The 21,091-nt window shown below is 38.7% G+C and overlaps 1 protein-coding gene across 1 annotated transcript in view; it reads right to left on the bottom strand.

Annotated features, from left to right (window-relative positions):
* Positions 1-1,822: 1,822 nt before the first annotated feature.
* The window catches only part of Nr1d2 (nuclear receptor subfamily 1 group D member 2), a 33,954-nt gene continuing 14,685 nt past the window's right edge, over positions 1,823-21,091 (bottom strand). The window contains exons 5-8 of the mRNA XM_090322243.1: positions 18,386-19,011; positions 14,971-15,156; positions 11,979-12,189; positions 1,823-5,115 (exon numbers count right to left, since the gene is read on the bottom strand). Of these exons, the coding sequence (XP_090178369.1) occupies positions 4,919-5,115; positions 11,979-12,189; positions 14,971-15,156; positions 18,386-19,011 (1,220 nt within the window). The 3' untranslated portion in view covers positions 1,823-4,918. The remainder of the gene's footprint in view (positions 5,116-11,978; positions 12,190-14,970; positions 15,157-18,385; positions 19,012-21,091) is intronic.

The raw sequence follows: 21,091 nt of genomic DNA, 5'->3' as shown, positions 1-21,091 counted from the left end.
GGATGTGGGGAAAAGGAGCTCTACTGCACTGCTGGTAGGAATATAAACTAGTGCAACCACTCTAGAAAGTAGTCTGGGGGTTCCTCAAAAAACTATACATAGCAGGGCGCAGTGGCTCACGCCTGTAATCCTAGCTCAGGAGGCTGAGATCTGAGGATCAACGTTCAAAGCCAGCCTGGGCACAAAAGTACCTGAGACTCTTATCTCCAATTAACCTCTAGAAAACAGGAAGTGGGACTTGGCTCAAGGGTAGGGTGGTAACCTTGAGCTGAAGAGCTCAGGAACAGTGCCCAGACCAAGTTCAAGCCTCATGACCCACAATAAAAAAGAAAAAAGAAAAAAAAAAAAACTATACATAGATCTTCCCTATGACCCAGCCATATGACTCCTAGGCTGAACATCATGAACCAGGATACAAGAACTCCTATACGCATCATCGCTGCACTAGTCACAACAGCCAAAACATGCAAACAACCCAGATGTCCCACAACAGATGAGTGGATCCAAAAATACATGGTACCTACACACATGGGAATTTTACAGACATTAGAAATAATGCCACTTGCAGGGAAATGGATGGAACTTGAACAAGTCATGTTAAATAAGGTATGCCAAAATCAGAGATTAAACAGCGCATGTTCTCTCGGATATGAAGTTAGATCTTAGACACACTGGGACATGACAAATTACACAAGATTCTAGATACTCACATACAATGAGACCAAAAGAGGGTAGTCTTAAGAATCACGAAGGTGCAATACCCAAGCATCTCTTCATATATATACAAAATATACAAACTAAAACAAGCTCCAAAGATAGGGAAACAACTTTTTCAATACTTTTTTTCCTGATGATTTTGTATTCTTTGTTATATATGGTATATTCGCAGGCCTATCTGTAGGAGGGTTAGGGGAGAACACAGAATCTTTGAAAAAAGGGTGAAAAGATCAGCAGTGCAGGGTTACTGGATATGGATAAAAGTGAACTACACAACCCATGGGTGGAGATAGGAGGGAGGGAATGGGGAATGAGGCAAAAGATGATGCAAAAGGAAATGTACTTATTACCTGACACATGCAAATGTAATCCCTCTGTATCACCACTGTAATAAAGCTGGGAGTGTGGCCTAGTGGTAGAGTGCTCACCTAGCTTGCATGAAGCCCTGGGTTCAATTCCTTGGTACCACATACACAGAAAACACTGGATGTGGTGCTGTGGCTCAAGTGGTAGAGTGCTAGTCTTGAGAAAGCCCAAAGATAGTGCCCAGCCCCTGAGTTCAAGCCCCAGGACTGGCAAAAAATAAATCGGTATTCACACACACACACACACAAAGAACCACATCCGATATAACACTATACAAATCAGAGAAAACAGCCAGAGTCCTTGCTATAACTATAAAACTATAAAACTATAAAAACTTCATTGGGGGAGTAGGGGACAGGGGCATGTATTTGGAAAATTTCACCACTTGAACAACATCCTCAGCTCCCACACACACACCATTTTTCAGATGGAACTTCCAACTTTTGCCATGATCCTCCAATGTACGTCTGGATCATAGGTGTGCACTAGTTGTTGGCTGGAACTGGGCCTAACTTTACACCTGGTTGACACCAAACTGTGATCTTTCTGATCTCTACAAGGTGTAGCTAGGATTGTGGATGTGTCATCTGGCCCTAAAATGTACCTTTCAACATGATTCCATGCTGAATCAAAGATTTGTATGACAGGTCCTGCTATGTTCAAGGGCAAGACCATTTACAACACTTTAAACTGTACCTGACTCTATAAATATGTCAATGTAGACAGACACCAAAACCCATTCTTGGTTAGAAATAATTTTTATTATCCTCTCCCCCCTTGTACAGATGATTTCTCAGAGACATGAAGGTGTTATCCATGTCTTCATCAGTTACAGTTGTAGAAAATAAACTTAACTCATACCCTGTCAGCAATGTACTTCTCTCACTTTTTAAAACAATAGCCATTTTATTTTTCCATATTAGTTTGAGAATAGTTTTTTTAATCAAACCAAGATCATCTTTGTTTATAAGTAATGGTTTCCTGACAGAGTCCCTCCCACTAACCCCTAAAAAAAAAGTTACTATCCTAAGTGATAAACTCTTCTTGTACATTCAGCAAACTTTATATCGGAAAAAGCAAAAGAACAGTTGAGACAGCATTTGCTCTCATGCACAGTAATAAATGAAGCTGAACTTCTAACTCCTTGCTTTGCAATGATGTTCACATGAAATAAATTATCTTACTGAATTACAATGGCAATTTTTGAAATGTAGATGTGAAAACTATGTACTTTAGTTAGTCCACTGAAATCTCCTTCTAGTTTCTTAATCTGTAACTAAACCATCAACAAAAGGACAAGCCTCATTGTAAAATGTTTCCCCTTTCCCTCGGCTAGTTCTCCCTGAAAGCTGGAATTTCCTCTCATGTAGATACATTAAAAGCACAGGAAAAAAAAATGGCTTAGCTTGCTGACATAATGCCCTTAAGTTTGCTGACATAATGCCCATAAACTTGAAAATATAAAACCAAAGTTAAAGCATCACTTAATTCATACAGTACATTATTCATCAACAGTGTTCCACCAACACAGAAGTTCCCAACCTGGTTTTCTTCTTTACCTTTATCACCGGGTCTCCATTAAAGAATGTGCTTGTAAATAGGCTGCTGGTTTAATTTCAGAATTCACGTTGGGGCTGTTTTCAAATATAGAAATACTATGTGTGACATATGAATTATTAACCTTGTTCTCCATTAACTACAGGAAGCGTTTATTCAAATAAAATGTCAAGAGACAATATGCAAATCTATATGTCTATATATGGATGTATACATGTATATATTGAACCTAACTAAATTTTAATAAGCAATACTAACATTGTTCTGGGTACATATTCCTAAAGACGTAATTGTTTTAAAGATACATGTTATAAAGACGCTTATGCAAAAGGCAAAAATTAAGAATTAACATAATCTCTTGAGGTTTTCAATATTACTTCAAAAAGCTATTTCTATCCCCCATAGAAGAAAACTATGCATTTGTTTAAGAAAAAATATAAAAAGATGCTATTGTGTAAAGAAGTCACAAAAACTACAACTGCATATCCCATAAAAGTCACACCTAGTTAAGGTAAGTCACAATTATGGTTCATATTGTACTACAGACATCACCATTTCCTTTCCTCTTTCATAAGAGGGTTCTCTTTTTTAAGCCTACTTAACTAGTGCCCCTGAAATTCAAACCCCAGCAACAACCAGTTAAAATAAGACTATAAAATAAGGCATTCTGCTCACGTGTCATAAAAGTAGCAGGCTTAGTGGAGTAAAATGAGCTAACATTTCTGCACTTCTCATATAGTCCCAATGTTATGTTGAAGAAAATCTTACCGGAACATCCAATCAATTTTTGTATTCCAAAAAAAAAAATACATAAAATAGCCAACTGTGCCTGTTTTTTTCCCCCACTGTCATAAACAGACTGGTCTTTACTTAGTAAGGCTGACATGTGGGTGAAGTCTTCAATTGTAACTTTTCTAATCCTGTAGATCACACTACCCAATTTATTCAAATTATAGATTAAATCTAACTTGAAAAGATCCCTGTAGTGTTATGTAGGGGGAAATAAGCTGACTCAGAATAGCACGTGTGCACACATAGGTGCAGACATAGTAAACAGATTCCTTAAACAAGAATTAATCCTCCAGAAGGAACCTCATCAGCCTGCAAGCCTATGTGGAAGGGTTAGCAACACAACTGCTCGTTCCTAGCATGATGTAACAATCTGAGTGAACTTCTAAACAACTAGTACCTTGAACCAAAGATTTTTACCAAAGAAGAATGCTGTGATACGTATTTTTTTGAAATCTGGACTGTCTGTTGCACCTTTACATTAAGTGTTGCTTAAATAAACAAAAATAGAGCATAAATTCAATATTGTACTGTCTACATATTTTAAAGCAATGGTTATGTCATCAATAGGTTCAATGCACCTAATGTGGGTCCTTTACACCCTTTGTTTTAAGCTTATGATAAAGTTCTTCACAGTTTAAAATATTGTGAAGAAATATATCTATGTATAACTATATTCACTATATACACATACTATGCATTTTATGTGTCCATAAACTTGGACTCTGTGTGAATCAGTGACCCCACACATACACAGGAACTCTGAATAATAGACTGGTGTGGACTGTGAAATGCTTTCTCAGAAATGCTTATAAAGAAGAAAAGAATGTTATTACGAGTAATTACAATAACAAAAATTTTACCTTATTTACATAGTGCCTATCTCTCAAGAGGTAAATATTTTTTATAAACATTTTTAGTAGCTCTATGAGGCAGGGCATTGGGGAACACTATTCATTTGCACTTTCCACAACCAAGTAACTGTCAGAGACCATACACCTTAACAGTGGCAGAATAAAATGCAAACATGGAGATTTTCCAGCTCTCCACATCTCCAAATACCAGGTCTGACAGTCTTGTGGTAATACTGATTCCCATCATCCAACAGAACTTCCAATACAAGTGACTGATTTCTAAGTCTTCCTATACTTGTCATTGTGTATTGTATTGATACCACAGGGACATCAAACTGGTTTTTGGTTTTGGCAGATGAAAAAGTCTAACATTCAGTGTGATTATAATTCAGTGTAACTTCTCCGGTCTTAAGTGCAACACAGCTGATTGGTCTATTGGGGAGAAGCAGTCAATGTCTAATCATGGCTGAAGAGTTCTCGGTCCAAACAGCTACTGCATGATTACAGAGATAGCCTACAATCTTGTATTGTCTTAAAGGTCTCTTCTATGTCCACATACAGTATACACATATAAATAAGCATTTAGCACAAAATGTACAGTTAGCATCTGCTCATGTTCAAATAAACAAAGGCCTTTATGGGTGAACTTTAAAGGCCAAAAGCTCCTCAGAGTGCATGTTGTTTAAAGATCGAAGATCTGGCAACTTTAGAAGTAGTTTCGTAAAAATAGAGGCCTCATTTGGATGGTTTTTCATTATTAAGGTCCTGAGTGCACGAATGAGGGTTTCTTGCAAAGCCTCCACAGAGTTGACATTTTCAATTCCAGATCGATCTAACAGAAGGGACATAGAAACAGAAAACAGAGGACACATTATTACAATAAATACAATTCTTGCTCATCAATCTCACTATTGACTTAGAGTAAGGCTTTATACATTGAAAACAAAGAAAAATACAATTGTCATACTTTTTAAAATTTCAATGGCAAGTTTCCTATTATACCTGTTATCCTAGCTACTCAGGAGCTCGAAATCTGAGGACTAAGGTTCAAAGTCAACCCAGGGCAAAAAGTCTATGACCCTCTTCTCTAGTTAAGCACACACATGCAAAAAAAAAAAAAAAAAAAAAATCCAGAAATGGAGCAATGGCTCAAGTGGTAGAGTGCCTTGGGCAAAAAAACTAAGGGACAGAGCCTAGGACCCAAGTAAAAGTCCTAAGACCCCCTCCTCCCCTCCACACACACAGAAGAAAACAACAACTGTATCTCCCACCTTAGATACTCAGTCATTTTCTCATTGAGAAAAGCCATCTACCATGTTGTGGGCTGCCTGTGGTGAGGACCACAGTAGAAATTCCAAGTAGTCTCCAGCAACTCAACACCTTTCCAAATAGCTGATTCCTACCAACAACCGCATAATCCAGGAAGCAGATTCTTCCCTACTCATTCCTGCAAAGTCCTGTCAGTAGCTTGGCTACCATCTCCTAAGAAACCCTGACCTAGCAGTATGTCTCTATACCATACCTACTCAAAAACTGTGAGATGAAACACTGAAGCATTTTCTCCTTTATTTGAAGCACTTTTCTTTTTTATTCTCTTTTTTTGTCCAAGATCAGTACTTAAACTCAGTACCTGACACTTTTGTTCACTAGCTGGCACACTACCAACTGAGCCATGCCTCCAACTTCAATCTGAAGCATTTTTTTTATTTTTAGTTTTTATTGTTATAATAATGGTGGACAAAGTAATTTCAGTTATGTAAGTCAGATATGAGTACATTTCTTTTTTGGACAATGTCACCCTCTCAAAATAGAAGCATTTTTAAACTAAATTTTGCAGTGTATTACAATGCACAGCAGATAATACACCACTAAAAGGTATCAAAGTTTTATTATTCTAAATTCACTCTCATTTATCACACTGTACCCACAAAATTTCTTCACATGATATACTAACAAATTAATGGTTTCAAAAAAACCTAGTAATAAAGTATCTAAAAATCAGCCTTGTTTTCCATGAAAGTTTCTCATCAGCAGAAATTATTCCCTCTCTTCACAAAAGGAGGCAGTAGAGCACAAGAAATGTGCAATGGTCCCAGTACAGGGAAGTGTGATTCTGATTTAAAAAGATGTGTCTGTGGGAAGGGACAGTATAAAACAGCTGATCCTGTGGATAAATGATTTCTGTTTCTGGGTCCAGCTGCTTACTCTCCTGACTGGTCTTTACTTTCTCTTTACTAAATAAATTCTTTACAAATGTTTTTTTAAAAAAAAAAAAAGGTGTTTTCTATAAGAACCAACTCTGGCCACTCATGCCCTTTTACTATTTACAAGGATACTGTAAACAGTTTTTAAAGAAGTCTTTTATATTGTACATACTTTATTTGAAATAGGGAAGGAAAGGGGTGAAACAAGATGATAGGGTGAAGGGAGGGAAAGTGGGAGGAAAACATGGGAAGGGTTATCAATGTTCAAGAGATGATGTACCCACTACCTAACGAATGTAACAATGCAACTATAATCCCTCTATATGTTACCCTGACAATAAAATACAATTTTTTTTAAAAGTAGTCTTTTAAGGCCAAGTGTGATACAAGCACTCAGAACAAGGACAAAATTTAATAACTAATATGTTATTAGTGTGCTCATTTGTATAGGAAAAGAAACAAACAATACTGAATTGGTTTGTTCAATCACATTTTTCCAACAAAACCATCAGATCAACAAAAGATCTCTCGACATCTGACTTTGGTGAATAAGGTTATCCTTACTAAAAATATTTAAAGAAACTGAAAGAAAAAAAAAAAAACATAAAAACTAGGTGGAGAGGGGCCCAGGAGTTTGGCCTAGTGGTAGAGTACTTGCCTAGCATGCATGAAGACCCAGGTTCAATTCCTCGGTACCACATACATAGAAAAAAGTCAAAAGTGGTGCTGAGGCTCAAGTGGTAGAGCTCTAGCCTTGAGAAAATCCAAGGACAGTGCTCAGGCCCTGAGCTCAAGTCCAGGACTGGCAAAAAAAAAAAAAAGCAAAAAAAAAAAAAAAAACGTGAGGCTTAAGGATGAGGGAAAATGATGAAAGGGGTGGCAATGAGCAAATTATGTTGCATTATAGAGAATCCCTTCTTGAATACTTGTTCATTAAATGTGACATTTGAAATATGATATAAAAATCAATGTTAATAAAATCTTTAAAAAAAAACTAGGTGGAGAAAATGTTATATATATTACTTAATAAAAAATAGGTAGAAGCATTATATTTATAAATATCCACCATTAAGAAATTAAAAAGAGGTCCGGGAGTTTGGCCTAGTGGTAGAGTGGTAGAGTGCTTGCCTAGCATGCACAAAGACCCGGGTTCAACTCCTTGGTACCACATACATAGCAAAAAGCTGGAAGTGGTGCTGAGGCTCCAGTGGTAGAGCTCTAGCCTTGAGAAAGTCCAAGGACAGCGCTCAGGCCCTGAGCTCAAGCCCAGGACTGGCAAAAAAAAAAAAAAAAAAAAAAAAAAAAAAAGAAATTAAAAAGACAGAAATAGGGCCAGGAGTTTGGTCTAGTGGTTAAAGTGTTTGCCTAGCATGCACAAAAACCCGGGTTCGATTCCTCAGTACCACATACATAGAAAAAAGCCAGAAGTGGTGCTGAGGCTCAAGTGGTAGAGCTCTAGCCTTGAGAAAGTCCAAGGACAGTGCTCAGGCCCTGAGCTCAAGCCCAGGACTGGCAAAAAAAAAAAAAAAAAAAAAAAGACAGAAATACAGGCTTTTGAGGAATATGCTAGAGAAACAGAATGGAAACTTGTCATCTGGTGATGTTCTGTAGTTTTTAAATCTTATTTTCCTTTCTATAAACATCTGCTTTAAAACCAGCAGGTATACCTGGGCACTGGTGGCTCATGACTATAATCCCAGCTATCCTAGGCGGCTGAAATCTTTGGATCACAATCCAAAGCCAGTTCAGCAGGAAAAGTCATGAGACTTATCTCCAATAAACTACCAAAAAGCCAGAAATGGAGCTGTGGCTCAAGTGGCAGAGTGCTTGCCTTGAACAAAAGAAGCTCAGCAACAGTGCCCAGGCCATAAATTCAAGCCCCTGGGGTGACACAGAAAAATAAAAAGAAAAGAAAGCAGTTGTAACCAGATTCTGGTAGCTTAGACCAGTAGTCTTAGCTATTCTGGAGGCTGGGATGTGAGTGCTGAGGTTCCAACCAAGCCCAGGTAAGAAAGTGGTAAAGGGCTAGCCTTCAGCAAAAACACACACACACACACACACACACACACACACACACACACACACACACACACACACACACACACACACACACACACACACACACACACACACACACACACACACACACACACACACACACACACACACACACACACACACACACACACACACACACACACACACGGTGTAATCCAGGGGCAGTGGCTCACACCTGTCATCCCAATTAGTTAGGTGTGGATGGGAGAATTGCAGTTTATGAGGCCAGCCCAGGCAAAATGAAGACTCTATCTCAAAAAACAAACTGGGTGTAGTGGTACACATGTAATCTCAGTTACAGGAGAGGTGGGGGCAGAAGGATTACAGCCCAAAGCTGATCTGGCAGAAACACTCTAACTGAAAACCACTGATGCAAAAAAGGCTGAGATGGAATGGCCCAAGTCACAGAGCACTTGACTAACCAGCTGACTCTGAGTTTAAAACCAGAATACTGTCAAAAACTAAGAAGTAATCTGCCCCTGATGGTGGCTCACTCCTGTTATATTAGATATTCGGGAAGCTGAGATCTGAGGAGTTCATTTTGAAGCCAGCCCAGGCAAGAAAGTCCATGAAACGCTCATTTCCAAAAAACCTTTCTTTTTCACTTCTCTTTCTTTTTTTTTTGTTTAAACGCTAGTTGTGGGCTAGAGCTCAGGACTGGAACACTGTCCCTGAGCTTTTTTGCCCAAGACTAACATGATTAAGATTCCCTTTCCTTCCTTCCTTCCTTCCTTCCTTCCTTCCTTCTTCCTATTTTGTGGGTCATGGGGCTTGAACTCAGCTGGGCACTCTCCCTGAGCTCTTCAGCTCAAAGCTACCACCCTACCCTTGAGCCAAGCCCCACTTCCCATTTTCTAGAGGTTAAATGGAGATAAGAGTCCCAGGTGCTTTTGTGCTCAGGCTGGCTTTGAACCTTGATCCTCAGATCTCAGTCTTGAACTGGCGTGGTGGCTCACGCCTGTAATCCTAGTTATTCAGGAGGCTAACATTCTACCACTTGAGCTACAGCTCCACTTCTGGCTTTTTGATCATTAATTAGAAAGAACAGCCTAATGGGCTTTCCAGCCCAGACTGGCTTTGAATCACCATCCTCAGATCTTAGCCCCTTGTGTGGCTAGGATTACAGATATGTCCACTGGGTACCCTACTCACCTCCACATCTTTAACTGAATTACCTCTAGGATAACTTCCTTCAAGAAGTCACTTTTCCCATACCTTACTTCAGCAAAGTCCACTCCTATGTTATTTCAACAGCCTCTGAATCTGGTTCTCCAGCTCTAATGACTTCTATCAAATCCACTCCATTTAAAATGGAGAACAGTAAACATGCCTTTGTTCATGCTTGCTCACTGGAAAGGCCACTGACCACATAGTTCAGTTTAAACTTCTCTGCCTACTTCTCATTGTTGTTAGCCTGCAAGCCTTCTCAATGCCTTTTTTCTGTGCCCTCCTCCTTGGCAGGCACATGAGGTGCTAGCCACTACTCTTTCCTCTGCCCTACCCCAGGCTTTCCCATGCCTTTCCATCTGTCCATTACTAGGAAAGCCTAATAATCTCAAATTCAAGTTCCATTTCCCCCTTTCCACAAAGGCTTCTTACATGATTTCACCTTCCTTTCCATAATTTCCTCTTACTACAATCACAACTATAGCTCAGCATCATACAGCATTTTGTCTCTCAGAATGGAAGAGTAAGCTTGAGAACTGAAGCTTTGTTTCCCTAGGTACTTAGCACATAAGACATATTCATCATTGGGGCTTGGAATGTGGCTTAGTGGTAGAGTGCTTGCCTGGCATGCATGAAGTCCTGAGTTCGATTCCTCAGTACCACATAAACAGAAAAGGCCAGAAGAAGTGCTGTGGCTCAAGTGGTAAAGTGCTAGCCATGAGTACAGACAGGTTCAGAGATTGAGCTCAGGCAAAAAAAAAGGACATATTCATCAGAAATTATTATTATTACTGGCTTTGCAAAACATAAACATGTAATGATAGATAAAATGCCTCTTGCATTACAGTGTTGCTAAGAAAAAACAGACATCTTTTTTGTTGTTGTTGGTGGTGGTAATTGTGGGGCTTGGACTCTGGGCCTGAGCGCTGTCCAGGAGCTCTTCAGCTCAAGTCTACCAATTTGAGCCATAGCACCACTTCCAGTTTTCTAGTGGTTAACTGGAGAGAAAAGTCATAGACTTTGCTGCCTGGGCTGGCATTGAACTGTGATCCTCAGATCTGAGTCTCCTGAGTGGCTAGAATTCCAGGCATGAGCCACCGGCACCCCACAACGGACATCCTAATGACATAGGCCTTTCATATTAATTCAGTGACATAAATGCCCTTAAATACAGATGGCCAGAAAAGGCAGCCAAAAATGCTTCCAAATGGCATGAAACTTTATTTATCCCACTGATATAAGGGCTTCTAAAGTTATCCACAAAATCAAGAGCCATAACTTATAACTCCACAGGTCCTAACACAATGTCCTTTACAGGGTAGAGCAGGATGCCCACGGGAAACTTAGTAGAGTTATACATATAAAATTCTCAGCAAATATTTTTAAATAGGTGATATATAAAACCAGACAACATTTATTTGGATGCCCCCAAGAAAATTCAGGTCTAAGTTTCAACATGCTACTAGAAGTCACAATCAGGACCTTACCTGCTGCTGTCTGACATGGCATATATGGGTTGGAAATAGATGCACAGTCAACAACATATATGTGTGCTGGTACTGGGGCTTGACCTCAGGGTCTAGACACTGTCTCTAAGCTTTTTTGCTCAAGGCTGGCATTCTAGCAGTGGAGCCACAGCTCTACTTTTGACTTGAACTGGACCTATGAATTTCAGACTTTCCTGCCCAGGGATGGCTTCAAACCACAATCCTCAGATCTAAGCTTCAGATCTCAGAGAAGCTAGTATTACCAGAGCCTGGGTTAGTAACTGTTATTTAACTACTCTTCACTTTGTATTGCAATGATTTAAAATTTTTAATTATGCAAAATGACATTTTTTCTAACACCTTACTCTTTTTACATGGCTTGCTAGAAACCAGCAAACTACCACTTTGTCTCCCAGAGGTCACTATTCAAAGTAGGACACCATTATGTGGCTATTAGATCCAAACAGTACAAGAGCGAGGACTCAATATTTGCGTACCCAATGCTATGTACATGGTATTGGAAATATAAACACAACTACATAGACATAAAAATTTGTGACACTATAGACATAATTACGTAGATTAATATGACATACAAACCATCAGTCTAATTTTAATTATGTTCTAAAATCTAAGTGCCAGTGATTGTATATGGAAATTCCTTTCTTGAATACTTGTTTGTTAAACACATCATTTGAAATATGATGTAAAAATCAATGTTAATAAATTCTTTAATTAAAAAAAAAAAGTAGGACACCATTTGAAACTAGCTTGCTTACCTGCAGACACCAGAACTACAGCTGTAAACAAACTCATCTCTTCATCACTGAGCTGCAGGGCATTGAGCTTCTCACTAAACTCAAACATTGAATTCAGCAGATCTCCTGCTCCCATTGAGTGTAGGTCATCCACACTATACTTCTTCCCACTTAAAAACGTGACAGTGCGCTCCTTTGCATCAAATAATGATGCAAACCGTACCATTAAAACCTGAGGAACGAAAGAAAAGACTTTAATCCATTTAGAGAAATGTTATAGTAATATTTCAATGGGAGTATTCAAGTCAATTAAGAAACATTCCCCACATAAAAGAAAATAGTAAAAGGAAAACTGAGTTTATTTTTCCCTAAGAGCCATTTTCTTTTTTCTTTTTCTTTTTTTCCAGTCCTTAGGCTTGAACTCAGAGCTTGGGCACTATTCCTGAGCTTCTTTTGCTCAAGGCTAGCACTGTACTACTTGAGCCACACTGTCACTTCCAGCTTTTTCTGTGTATCTGATACCGAGGAATTGAACCTAGGGCTTCATGTATACTCGGCCACGTTCCCGGCCCTCCATGAGACTCTCAGCTCCAATAAACTATTCAAAAAAGCTAGAAATGGCACTGTGGCTCAAGTAGTAGAGCACCAGATTTAAGCAAAAGAAGGCAGCATCCAGGCCCAGAGTTCAAGGCCCAAGACTGGTGCAAAAAAAAAAAAAAAAAAAAAAGCTCAGACAGACCCAGGCTCTGAGTTCAAATCCAAGGACCAACAATAACAATAATAGAAAAGAACAACTAACTGATAGCCTGGCCCACCAACCACCCAGAAGAAAGTAAAAAAAACAATGGTCTAGTGGTAGTGTGCTTGCCTAACATGCACAAAAACCTGGGTTCTATTCCTCAGTACCACATACATAAAAAAAAATGCCAGAATTGTTATTTGAAATTGGATAGAGAAGGGGGAAAAACAAGATGAGGGGTGGGGGTGGGGGAGAGAAATGGGGACCAAGATATGAGAAAGGGTATCAATGTATGTGAATTAATGCATCTTCTATCTGGCAAATATAATGTAACCCTTCTATTAATTACAATAAAAAATATACGGAAAAAAAAAAACAAAAAACCAGAATTGGTGCTGTGGCTCAAGTGGTAGAGCACTAGCCTTGAAAAAACTCAAGGACAGTGCTCAGGCTCTGAGCCTAAGCCCAGGACTGGCAAAAAAAAAAAAAAAAAAAAAAAAACCATAAACGGGAACATTAAAATATATTTAATTAAGGAAAATTAATCAAGCATGAAATATCCAAGTAAAAAATCAGGTAGAATGTCTTCAATATCATATATATGCATTATAGGTTCAACAAAAATTAATCACAAAAATAAACATAGTTTAACTCACTGTTAAAAAAGTCTTAAGTCAAAAAAGAGGGGCCGGGAGTTTGGCCTAGTGGTTAAAGTGCTTGCCTAGCATGAGCGAAGACCCGGGTTCGATTCCTTGGTACCACATACATACAAAAAAGCTGGAAGTAGTGCTGAGGCTCAAGTGGTAGAGCTCTAGCCTTCAGAAAGTCCAAGGACAGTGCTCAGGCCCTGAGCTCAAGCCCAGGACTGGCAAAAAATAAATAAATAAAAATAAAGAAAAAAAAAGAAAGAAAGAAAAGAACATAAAAACAAGGCTGAGATATAGCTCAGCAACGAAGTGCTTGCCTAAATAGTGCAATGTCCTAGGTTCAATCCCCAATAAAAAGACAAAAGAAAAAAGGGGGAGTCTGGGAGTGTGGGGTGTTGTGGGGCCTAGTGGAGGTAGAGTGCTTGCTTAGCATGCACAAAGCCCTGGGTTTGATTTCTTGGTATCACATACACAGATAAAGCTGGAAGTGGTGCTGTAGCTCAAGTGGTAAAGCACTGGCCTTGAGAAAGCCCAAGGACAGTGCCCAGGCCCTGAGTTCAAGGCTCAAGACCAGCAAAAAAAGAAAAAAGAAAACATGTCTCTGTACCCTTTTCCCTCTGAGGTTGACAGTCACTAGACATCAATTTACCACCACTCTCTAAACTTCAGAGTTAAGCTTAAGTGAGCTCCAAGCAGGTGCCCAGGTCTCTCAGGCTTGAGCAGCAACAGGAAAGACCTGAGACAGACAGGAAATGAACAGCGCCTAAGTGGGTACTGGGAGAGACATAGATAAGTTGATCCAAACAAGGGTAGCAGTGGCTGCCCCAAGCCCAGAAAGAATGCTGCTCTGCAATAGACACTGGTATATAAAAAGCAACCAAGGGCAGGGCATGGATGCACCCCCCTTATTCCCAACACTTAGGAGCTAGGCTTACACATTAAAGCAAGACTTTATCTCAAAAGAAAAAGAAAGGAAAAGAGAAAGGAGATAGGAAAGAAAAAAACAACGAAATAAGCTCATCTTAGGAGGCACAGATATGTCTGGTAATTCTAAAATATTTTATCACCTCCTAAAAACAAAGAAAAAAAAAACATTGTTTTCCTTTCTTATTCTATGCTAAACATAGAAAACACCAGATTAGGCTTTTAGGTGCCTCACACTCTGCAGGAATCATCAAATCCCCACTGGAAATCCTGGCACAGTTACGATTTGTTAGTAGTTTCTCAATCTCAACTACAAATACTTCGCAAATAATAGTGCCAAAGAAACTAAGACGTTTAATCCTAGCTACTCAGGAGGCTCAGATCTGATGATGGAGGCTCAAAGCCAAATGAAGCACAAATCCATCTCCAATTAATCACCAAAACCAAAAGAAGCGCTATGGCTCAAGGGGTACAGCAGTAGCCTTGAGCTGAAGAGCTAGGGAACAGCGCCCAAGCCTAGAGTTCAAGCCTCACAACCAACCAAAAAAAAAAGAAAAAAGAAGAAGAAAATGAAAATAAGATGCTATCTGTCCTGAATCACTACTTTTTATTGACACCAATTAGTGGCACAAAGGAGTTTTATTTTAACAAGTCTATTTACATACACAAGTGTTATCACTATTCAGGATAAAATCAAACTTACCTCAAAAGTCCCAGCCTTTAAAAGATTGACCTGGTCATGCTGAGAGAGATCTCTGAATCCTGGAATACGCTTTGCAAATTCTACGACTTCTTTCACTGCTGGGGTGAAGCTCATGGAGAATTCTTCCCAGATCTCATGCCCAGACTTATGTGGATTCACATATGGAGACTTACTCATTGGACAAACCTAGTATGCAGAAAACAGGAAAACTCTTAAACTCAGAGAGGCAGTAAAAAAATTTCATAAGCACCAAACTCAACTAAAATCTACTATTATCAGCCCTTTCTCTATCTGATATTCTCATTAATATAGGAAGCTTCACAGCAATATAATTAAGTATATTGCTGTGAGGATTACATATTGTCAGTGTACAACAATAATTTCTAACCAACGAAAGGTAAACAACATAAAAATGGAAGTATTCTAAAATACATAATTTTTTTTTTTTTTTTTGCCAGTCCTGGGTTTGAGCTCAGAGCTTGAGCTCAGGGCTCAAACACTGTCCTTGGACTTTCTGAAGGCTAAAGCTCTACCACTTGAGCCACAGCACCACTTCCGGCTTTTTTCTATGTATGTGGTACCAAGGAATTGAATCTGGGTCTTTGTACATGCTAGGCCAAACTCCCAGCTCACAAAGTACACAACTTTTATATAAAGAAAAAGAAAGTAAACAGGCAAAAAAGAGAAGATGGTAGAGGAAGGAAAGAAAAAAGGATGGCTTTCTTTTTCATAAGACTGGAGTTTGAATCTAGGATCTCAGACTTGTAAAACAAATAAGCTCCACCAGTGAACTATATCCCTAGTCCTTTTTGCTTTTAGTATTTTAGAGATACTTTCAACTTTTTGCAGGGTCTGGCCTCAAACTGTAATCCTCCTAACTCCTCTTCCTGAGTAGCTGGAATTATAAGCCATAATGTTACCTAAATATCTGCTAACTCACTATCAAAGTAGCCTACCCGGGTGACAATGGCTCACGCCTATAATCCTAGCTATTCAGGAGGCTGAGATATGAGGATCACAGTTCAAAGCCAGCCCCACTATGAAAGTCCATAAGATTCTTATCTCCAATTAACCACCAGATAACCAGAAGTGGTGCTATGGCTCAGAGTGGTACTATGGCTCAGAGTGGTCGAGTGTTAGCCTTGAACTAAAGATCTCAGGGATAGCGCCCAGGCCCTGAGCTCAAGCTCACGACCGACCAAAAAAAGAAAAAGAAAAAAAAAAACCTAAGTAACCAATCAGCTGTTTGAAAAAAATCTATTGCCCAGGTATCAGAGTCTAGTTTCTAACATTGCTCACACCCTAATGTACACTGCTGGTATTCAGTGTCTTCTAGTTCAAAACAAAATCTGTTTTGAGTCTCAAGCAAGTTAGCTATACCTAGTCATTTTTCTTTTCTTTTCTTTCTTTTTTTAGCCCTGCTAGAAATGGTCCCCAGACCCTCACATATGCGAGGCTAGTGTTCTACACGGAGCTGATTCTCAGTCCAAAATGATCATTTCTTAGATGAGAAAATGAAACTGATTTGCCCAAACAGAGCTGAAGTCACAAGCTTTAGGACTCACACTTATATTTACTTCATATTTCAGATTTATTTCCAAATAGAGGAACAATGCTGCAATTGTCAATAGGAAGTCAGTAAAGTACCTGACTTTGTAACAAGAAAAAAGCCACAGACTATTATTCAAAAACAACAGAGAAACAATGATGCAGATACAAGAAATAAGGGAGAGAAAATAAGAAGCTATAAGAATACTAAGGCACTGGTAGCACATATTTAACTACTCAGGAGGCTGAGTCACAATCTGAGGATTGTGACTCAAAGCCAACTCTTATCTCTAAAAAAAAAAAAACTACCAAAAAAAACAAAAAACAAATAAAAAAACAAAAACAACAACAACAAAAAATAATAACTGTGACTCAAGTGACAGAAGGCTAGACTTGAGCAAAATAAGCTCAGAATACATAGGTCCCGAGTTCAAACCCACTATGACAGGCACACAAAAAAGGAAAGAAACAACAAAAAAGAACACTGAAGCACTGAAGCATTAGGGCCTGCCTCAAATCAGAGTGCCTTTGTAGTAGACGCTGAGATCAAACCGCAGTATACCAGAGAACACTAAGACTGAATCAAGAAGCTAGAACAGGAGGATGAAGAAGCATTAGGGGCTGCTTGGACTACATAAGACAAATAAATAAACAAACAAAAAAATACCATATGCTGTTAGTAAAACTAACCTTGAGCTACATAGCAAAACCCATAAACACACACACACACACACACACACCCATATACTCTATACTCTGCTAGTAAAACTTGCCTTTAAATTTTCAATATGTTTATGAGATGTAGGAATGAGATGATTCTAAAACCATGGAAACTATCAGAACCCAATTGCTTACTGATTTTTTAGCCAGAAAGGCCAACAAAATAGAAGATCACCTTTCATATATCCATGGACTCAAATCTGAATGTAAGCATTGGAGCAGAACCAACTATTTTGAAAATGAAAAAAAGACAACTTTACCTGGCAGTAGAAATTACCAAGCACTATCAAAGAAACTCATGGCTTAAACTGGAAATGGTGCAGAACTGATGTTTTTGATGAGATTTTGGCTGAATAAGAACTGTATTTTCATGTAGAATATTGTGCTTGATGAAAAAAAGCTTGAGTGATACAAATTATATTAACCTATCTCAAAAGATGTAGTCTGAGAAAATCTTGGAATTAAAATATTCCTAAATTCCAGAGTAAAATAATTAAATTACACATCCATAGGTTCTCTTGCATTATGATTAAGAAAATATCTGATGTGATATTGTCCAAAAAGAACTGTACTTATTACTTGACGTATGTAACTATAATCCCTCTGCACATCACCAAGATAGTAATACAAATTTTTTAAAAATTTTAAAAAGAACCATCTCTCTGCTGGGCACACTACTCAGGAGGCTGAGAGGCAAGCAGATAGCTTCAACCAAACAGCTTGAGGCCATCCCGAGCAACACACCTCAGCTCAAAACACAGAGCAACAAAATCTCCACTGAAACTAAGGGACCTCTGATTATGGCAAAACAAAAGGCCAGCCCTTTTAAGGAAAGTTGCAAAGCTACTCAAAGTTGCTAAGTAATCATGCTACTTAAATTTCTAAAGTGATTTCCTAGAATTAAAGGGTCAAATGAACCATATTTTACATCTTAATCCTAATCACAGTATCAATTAAACCACAAGCTTTTCCTGTGTAAAATTAGGTCACTCAACAAATATCATTCAAATTACTTCACCTAAAATACTATAGAAAATTGATTCTGGAGTCTCTTTGGCTTTCTGACCCACCTCCCAAGTTGGTATATCCCTAAATAAAAGAAAACCTTCCTTGATACAAGGTGAGCAAAAAATTGATTTCACTATACCAGATGCATCCTCCCTCCAGTGTTGCACAGGTAGCTATTCTTGTTCTCATTCTGAGAAAATCCATCTATTGGAACTCTATCACATACTCTTTGAGTATAAGCATTGGAAAAGTTCACACAATGTCCATTTGCAATACAAATGGCATGCCCGTGTGGGTAATGCATTATGTTTCTCCCTTTGTACTGTCCATTAAGATGCTGCTGGCTCTCGCTACAGGGAAAATGGCTGTTAAGCCCATTGCCACAATGGTCATGGTTTAAATTATATGGCTCCATGTTCTTGGGAATCCGTTCTCTCTGGGGCTGTATGCTTTCAAGCGAGTTTTCTCGTGGCTCTTGATTATACATAAAGGTATCCTTATGGGCTCTGGTCACCATGCCAATCACTTCTTCCTTTGCAAAATCAGAAGAGGGTGGAGGAGAGCTTTTGATGTTTTCTTGCTCCAGCTGGGGCTTGGACTGCAGATGTTCCTGGGCTGACAAGGCTGTCTGTTCATGATGTTCTACTAGGGTGTCATTCTGCAAGTGACCACTGAATTGGCTGTTCATCATGGTCTTCATCGCACTTTGCATTTCAATTAGCATCCTCTGTTTTTCACGTTTAGGAATGCGACCAAACCGAACAGCTATTGAAGAAAAAGATATTTAACATCTATATTCTAAATAAAACCTGTTTATACAAAAGAATAACATAAAGTGACTTGATAGTCACATGAGTAAACAGTGTCTACGTATCTCCAGCCCCAAATTTCTTAAACTTTTCTTGATATAACAAAAGAAATGAGAAATACATATTTTTTTATTTCTCCCAAAAACAAAGCTAGGGAGATTATTTCCTGGATTTCCCCCCTCGCTCTGCCCTATCCCTCCCGGTTCTGGGGCTTGAACTCAGGTCTGGATGCTGTCCCTGAGCCTCTTTGGTACCAAGGCTAGTGCTCTAGCACTTGAGCCACAACACCACTTCTGGCTTTTTCTGAGTAGTCAATAGGAGATAAAGAGTCCCATGGACTTTTCTGCCTGGGCTGACTTCAAGCCTTAATCCTCAGATCTCAGACTCCTGAGTAGTTAGAATTTACAGGCATAAGCCACTGGCCCCTAGCTTTCCTGGGTATTTTATAAGCAAAATCTGAGGAGGAAAAGTATGAAATGAACTAGTATAAAAGTCATAGACTAGGGCAAGGAGTTTAGCCTAGCGGTAGAGTGCTTGCCTAGAATGCACGAAGACTTGGGTTCGATTCCTCAGTACCACATACATAGAGAAAAGCCGGAAGTGATGCTGAGGCTCGAGTGGTAGAGCTCTAGCCTTGAGAAAGTCCAAGGACAGTGCTCAGGCCCTGAGCTCAAGCCCAGGACTGGCAAAAAAAAAAAAAAAAAATCACAAGTGGAGCTGTGGTTCAAAGTGGTAGCGGGCTAGCCTTGAGCAGAAAAGCTCAAGGATAGTGCCTAGGCCATGAGTTCAAACTCCATAACCGGAAAAAAAAAAAAAAAAGACTAAAACAGTCCAGCCTTTAGGCTTTTAACAAGGCTGAGAGCTCTGTTCTCAAGTAGGCATCCAGCTACCCACCATTTCCATTAACACTAACAAAACCCAGCAGGTACATTCATTCCCTGAATGCCTGACTTTTATCAATTCATTTCAGAAACTTTACTCTTAAGGATCTTAACTACTAAATTATCTGCTCACTTTTCTGTTCCTAGAAAATAAAGTCTCTTTAAAATATACATATCCCTGAAGAAAAGTTATTTTCTACTCTAGCATTTATAGGAAGATAATAAAAATTCAATATACCTAATCCAGCAAGAAAGCCTTACTAATCCAACTGTACCCTCTGACAATATCATTATCAAAGATAAACAACTTTCTCACGTTTCACACTTTATCTCCACTCCTTCCTTCCTTCACAGATGATTGTTGGTTTTACTCTTTTGGAGTAAGCACAATATCCATCTACCATTTCAATAGCACTACTCTGACTACTACTATAAAATTAAAAATTTTAGGCAACTGAAAAAAACAAAGCATCAATTGCTAAAATATCTTACTCTAGAAACTCCCTATTGCAATTTTCTATTTCTGTACTAGCAAGGTAGCAGTAACCAAAAGCATTGCCAAAATAGTCCTGCCATGGATAACGAGGAAGTTCATGTTGGTAACTTGTAACTCATGCCTCTGTATTAGACCAGTCCTGCCAAAAGCCTCCCATCACTCTGTCATGCAGAGTGATACATAGACTGCCTAGAAATTATTTCCCCAAGCACAACAGAATAGACAAATATTCCAATAATGTCATCCATAGACAATATTAACAGTTCTACAGTTTATCCCCACTCTTTATTTTTCCTGGGAAAAATAATTGCCAGAATTGAGCAACTACCTCTACTCTAGACCCTAATGTTTTCTTCCCCCATATATACTGCATGTATTCAGAATGTATGATCAGAAGCACAAATGGGTGTTTTTAGCATCACAAGCTAAAAAAAAAAGTGAGAGGTAGTTCACATAAGGAATCAACAATCAACATTGAGAAACAAAAGACAGAATTATATTAAGAAAAACCTTTTTTTAGAAAAGACTTTTTTTAGAGAAAAAGTTCAAGGTGTTTGTTTTGCAGGAAACAACAAATAGAAGTTGTGCTAAATGCTGTTTTGAAGTAATGTTGCTAAAATTTGACCTTAATGAATTTAATGTCCGATAAAGCTTTCTGA

This window comes from Megascapheus bottae, chromosome 2, assembly GCF_031878675.1.
Source record: "Megascapheus bottae isolate mThoBot1 chromosome 2, mThoBot2.hap1, whole genome shotgun sequence".
In the NCBI taxonomy this organism is placed as follows: Eukaryota; Metazoa; Chordata; class Mammalia; order Rodentia; family Geomyidae; genus Megascapheus; species Megascapheus bottae.
The sequence above is the reverse complement of the archived record's forward strand: the minus strand, read 5'-3'. Positions and strand labels throughout refer to the sequence as shown.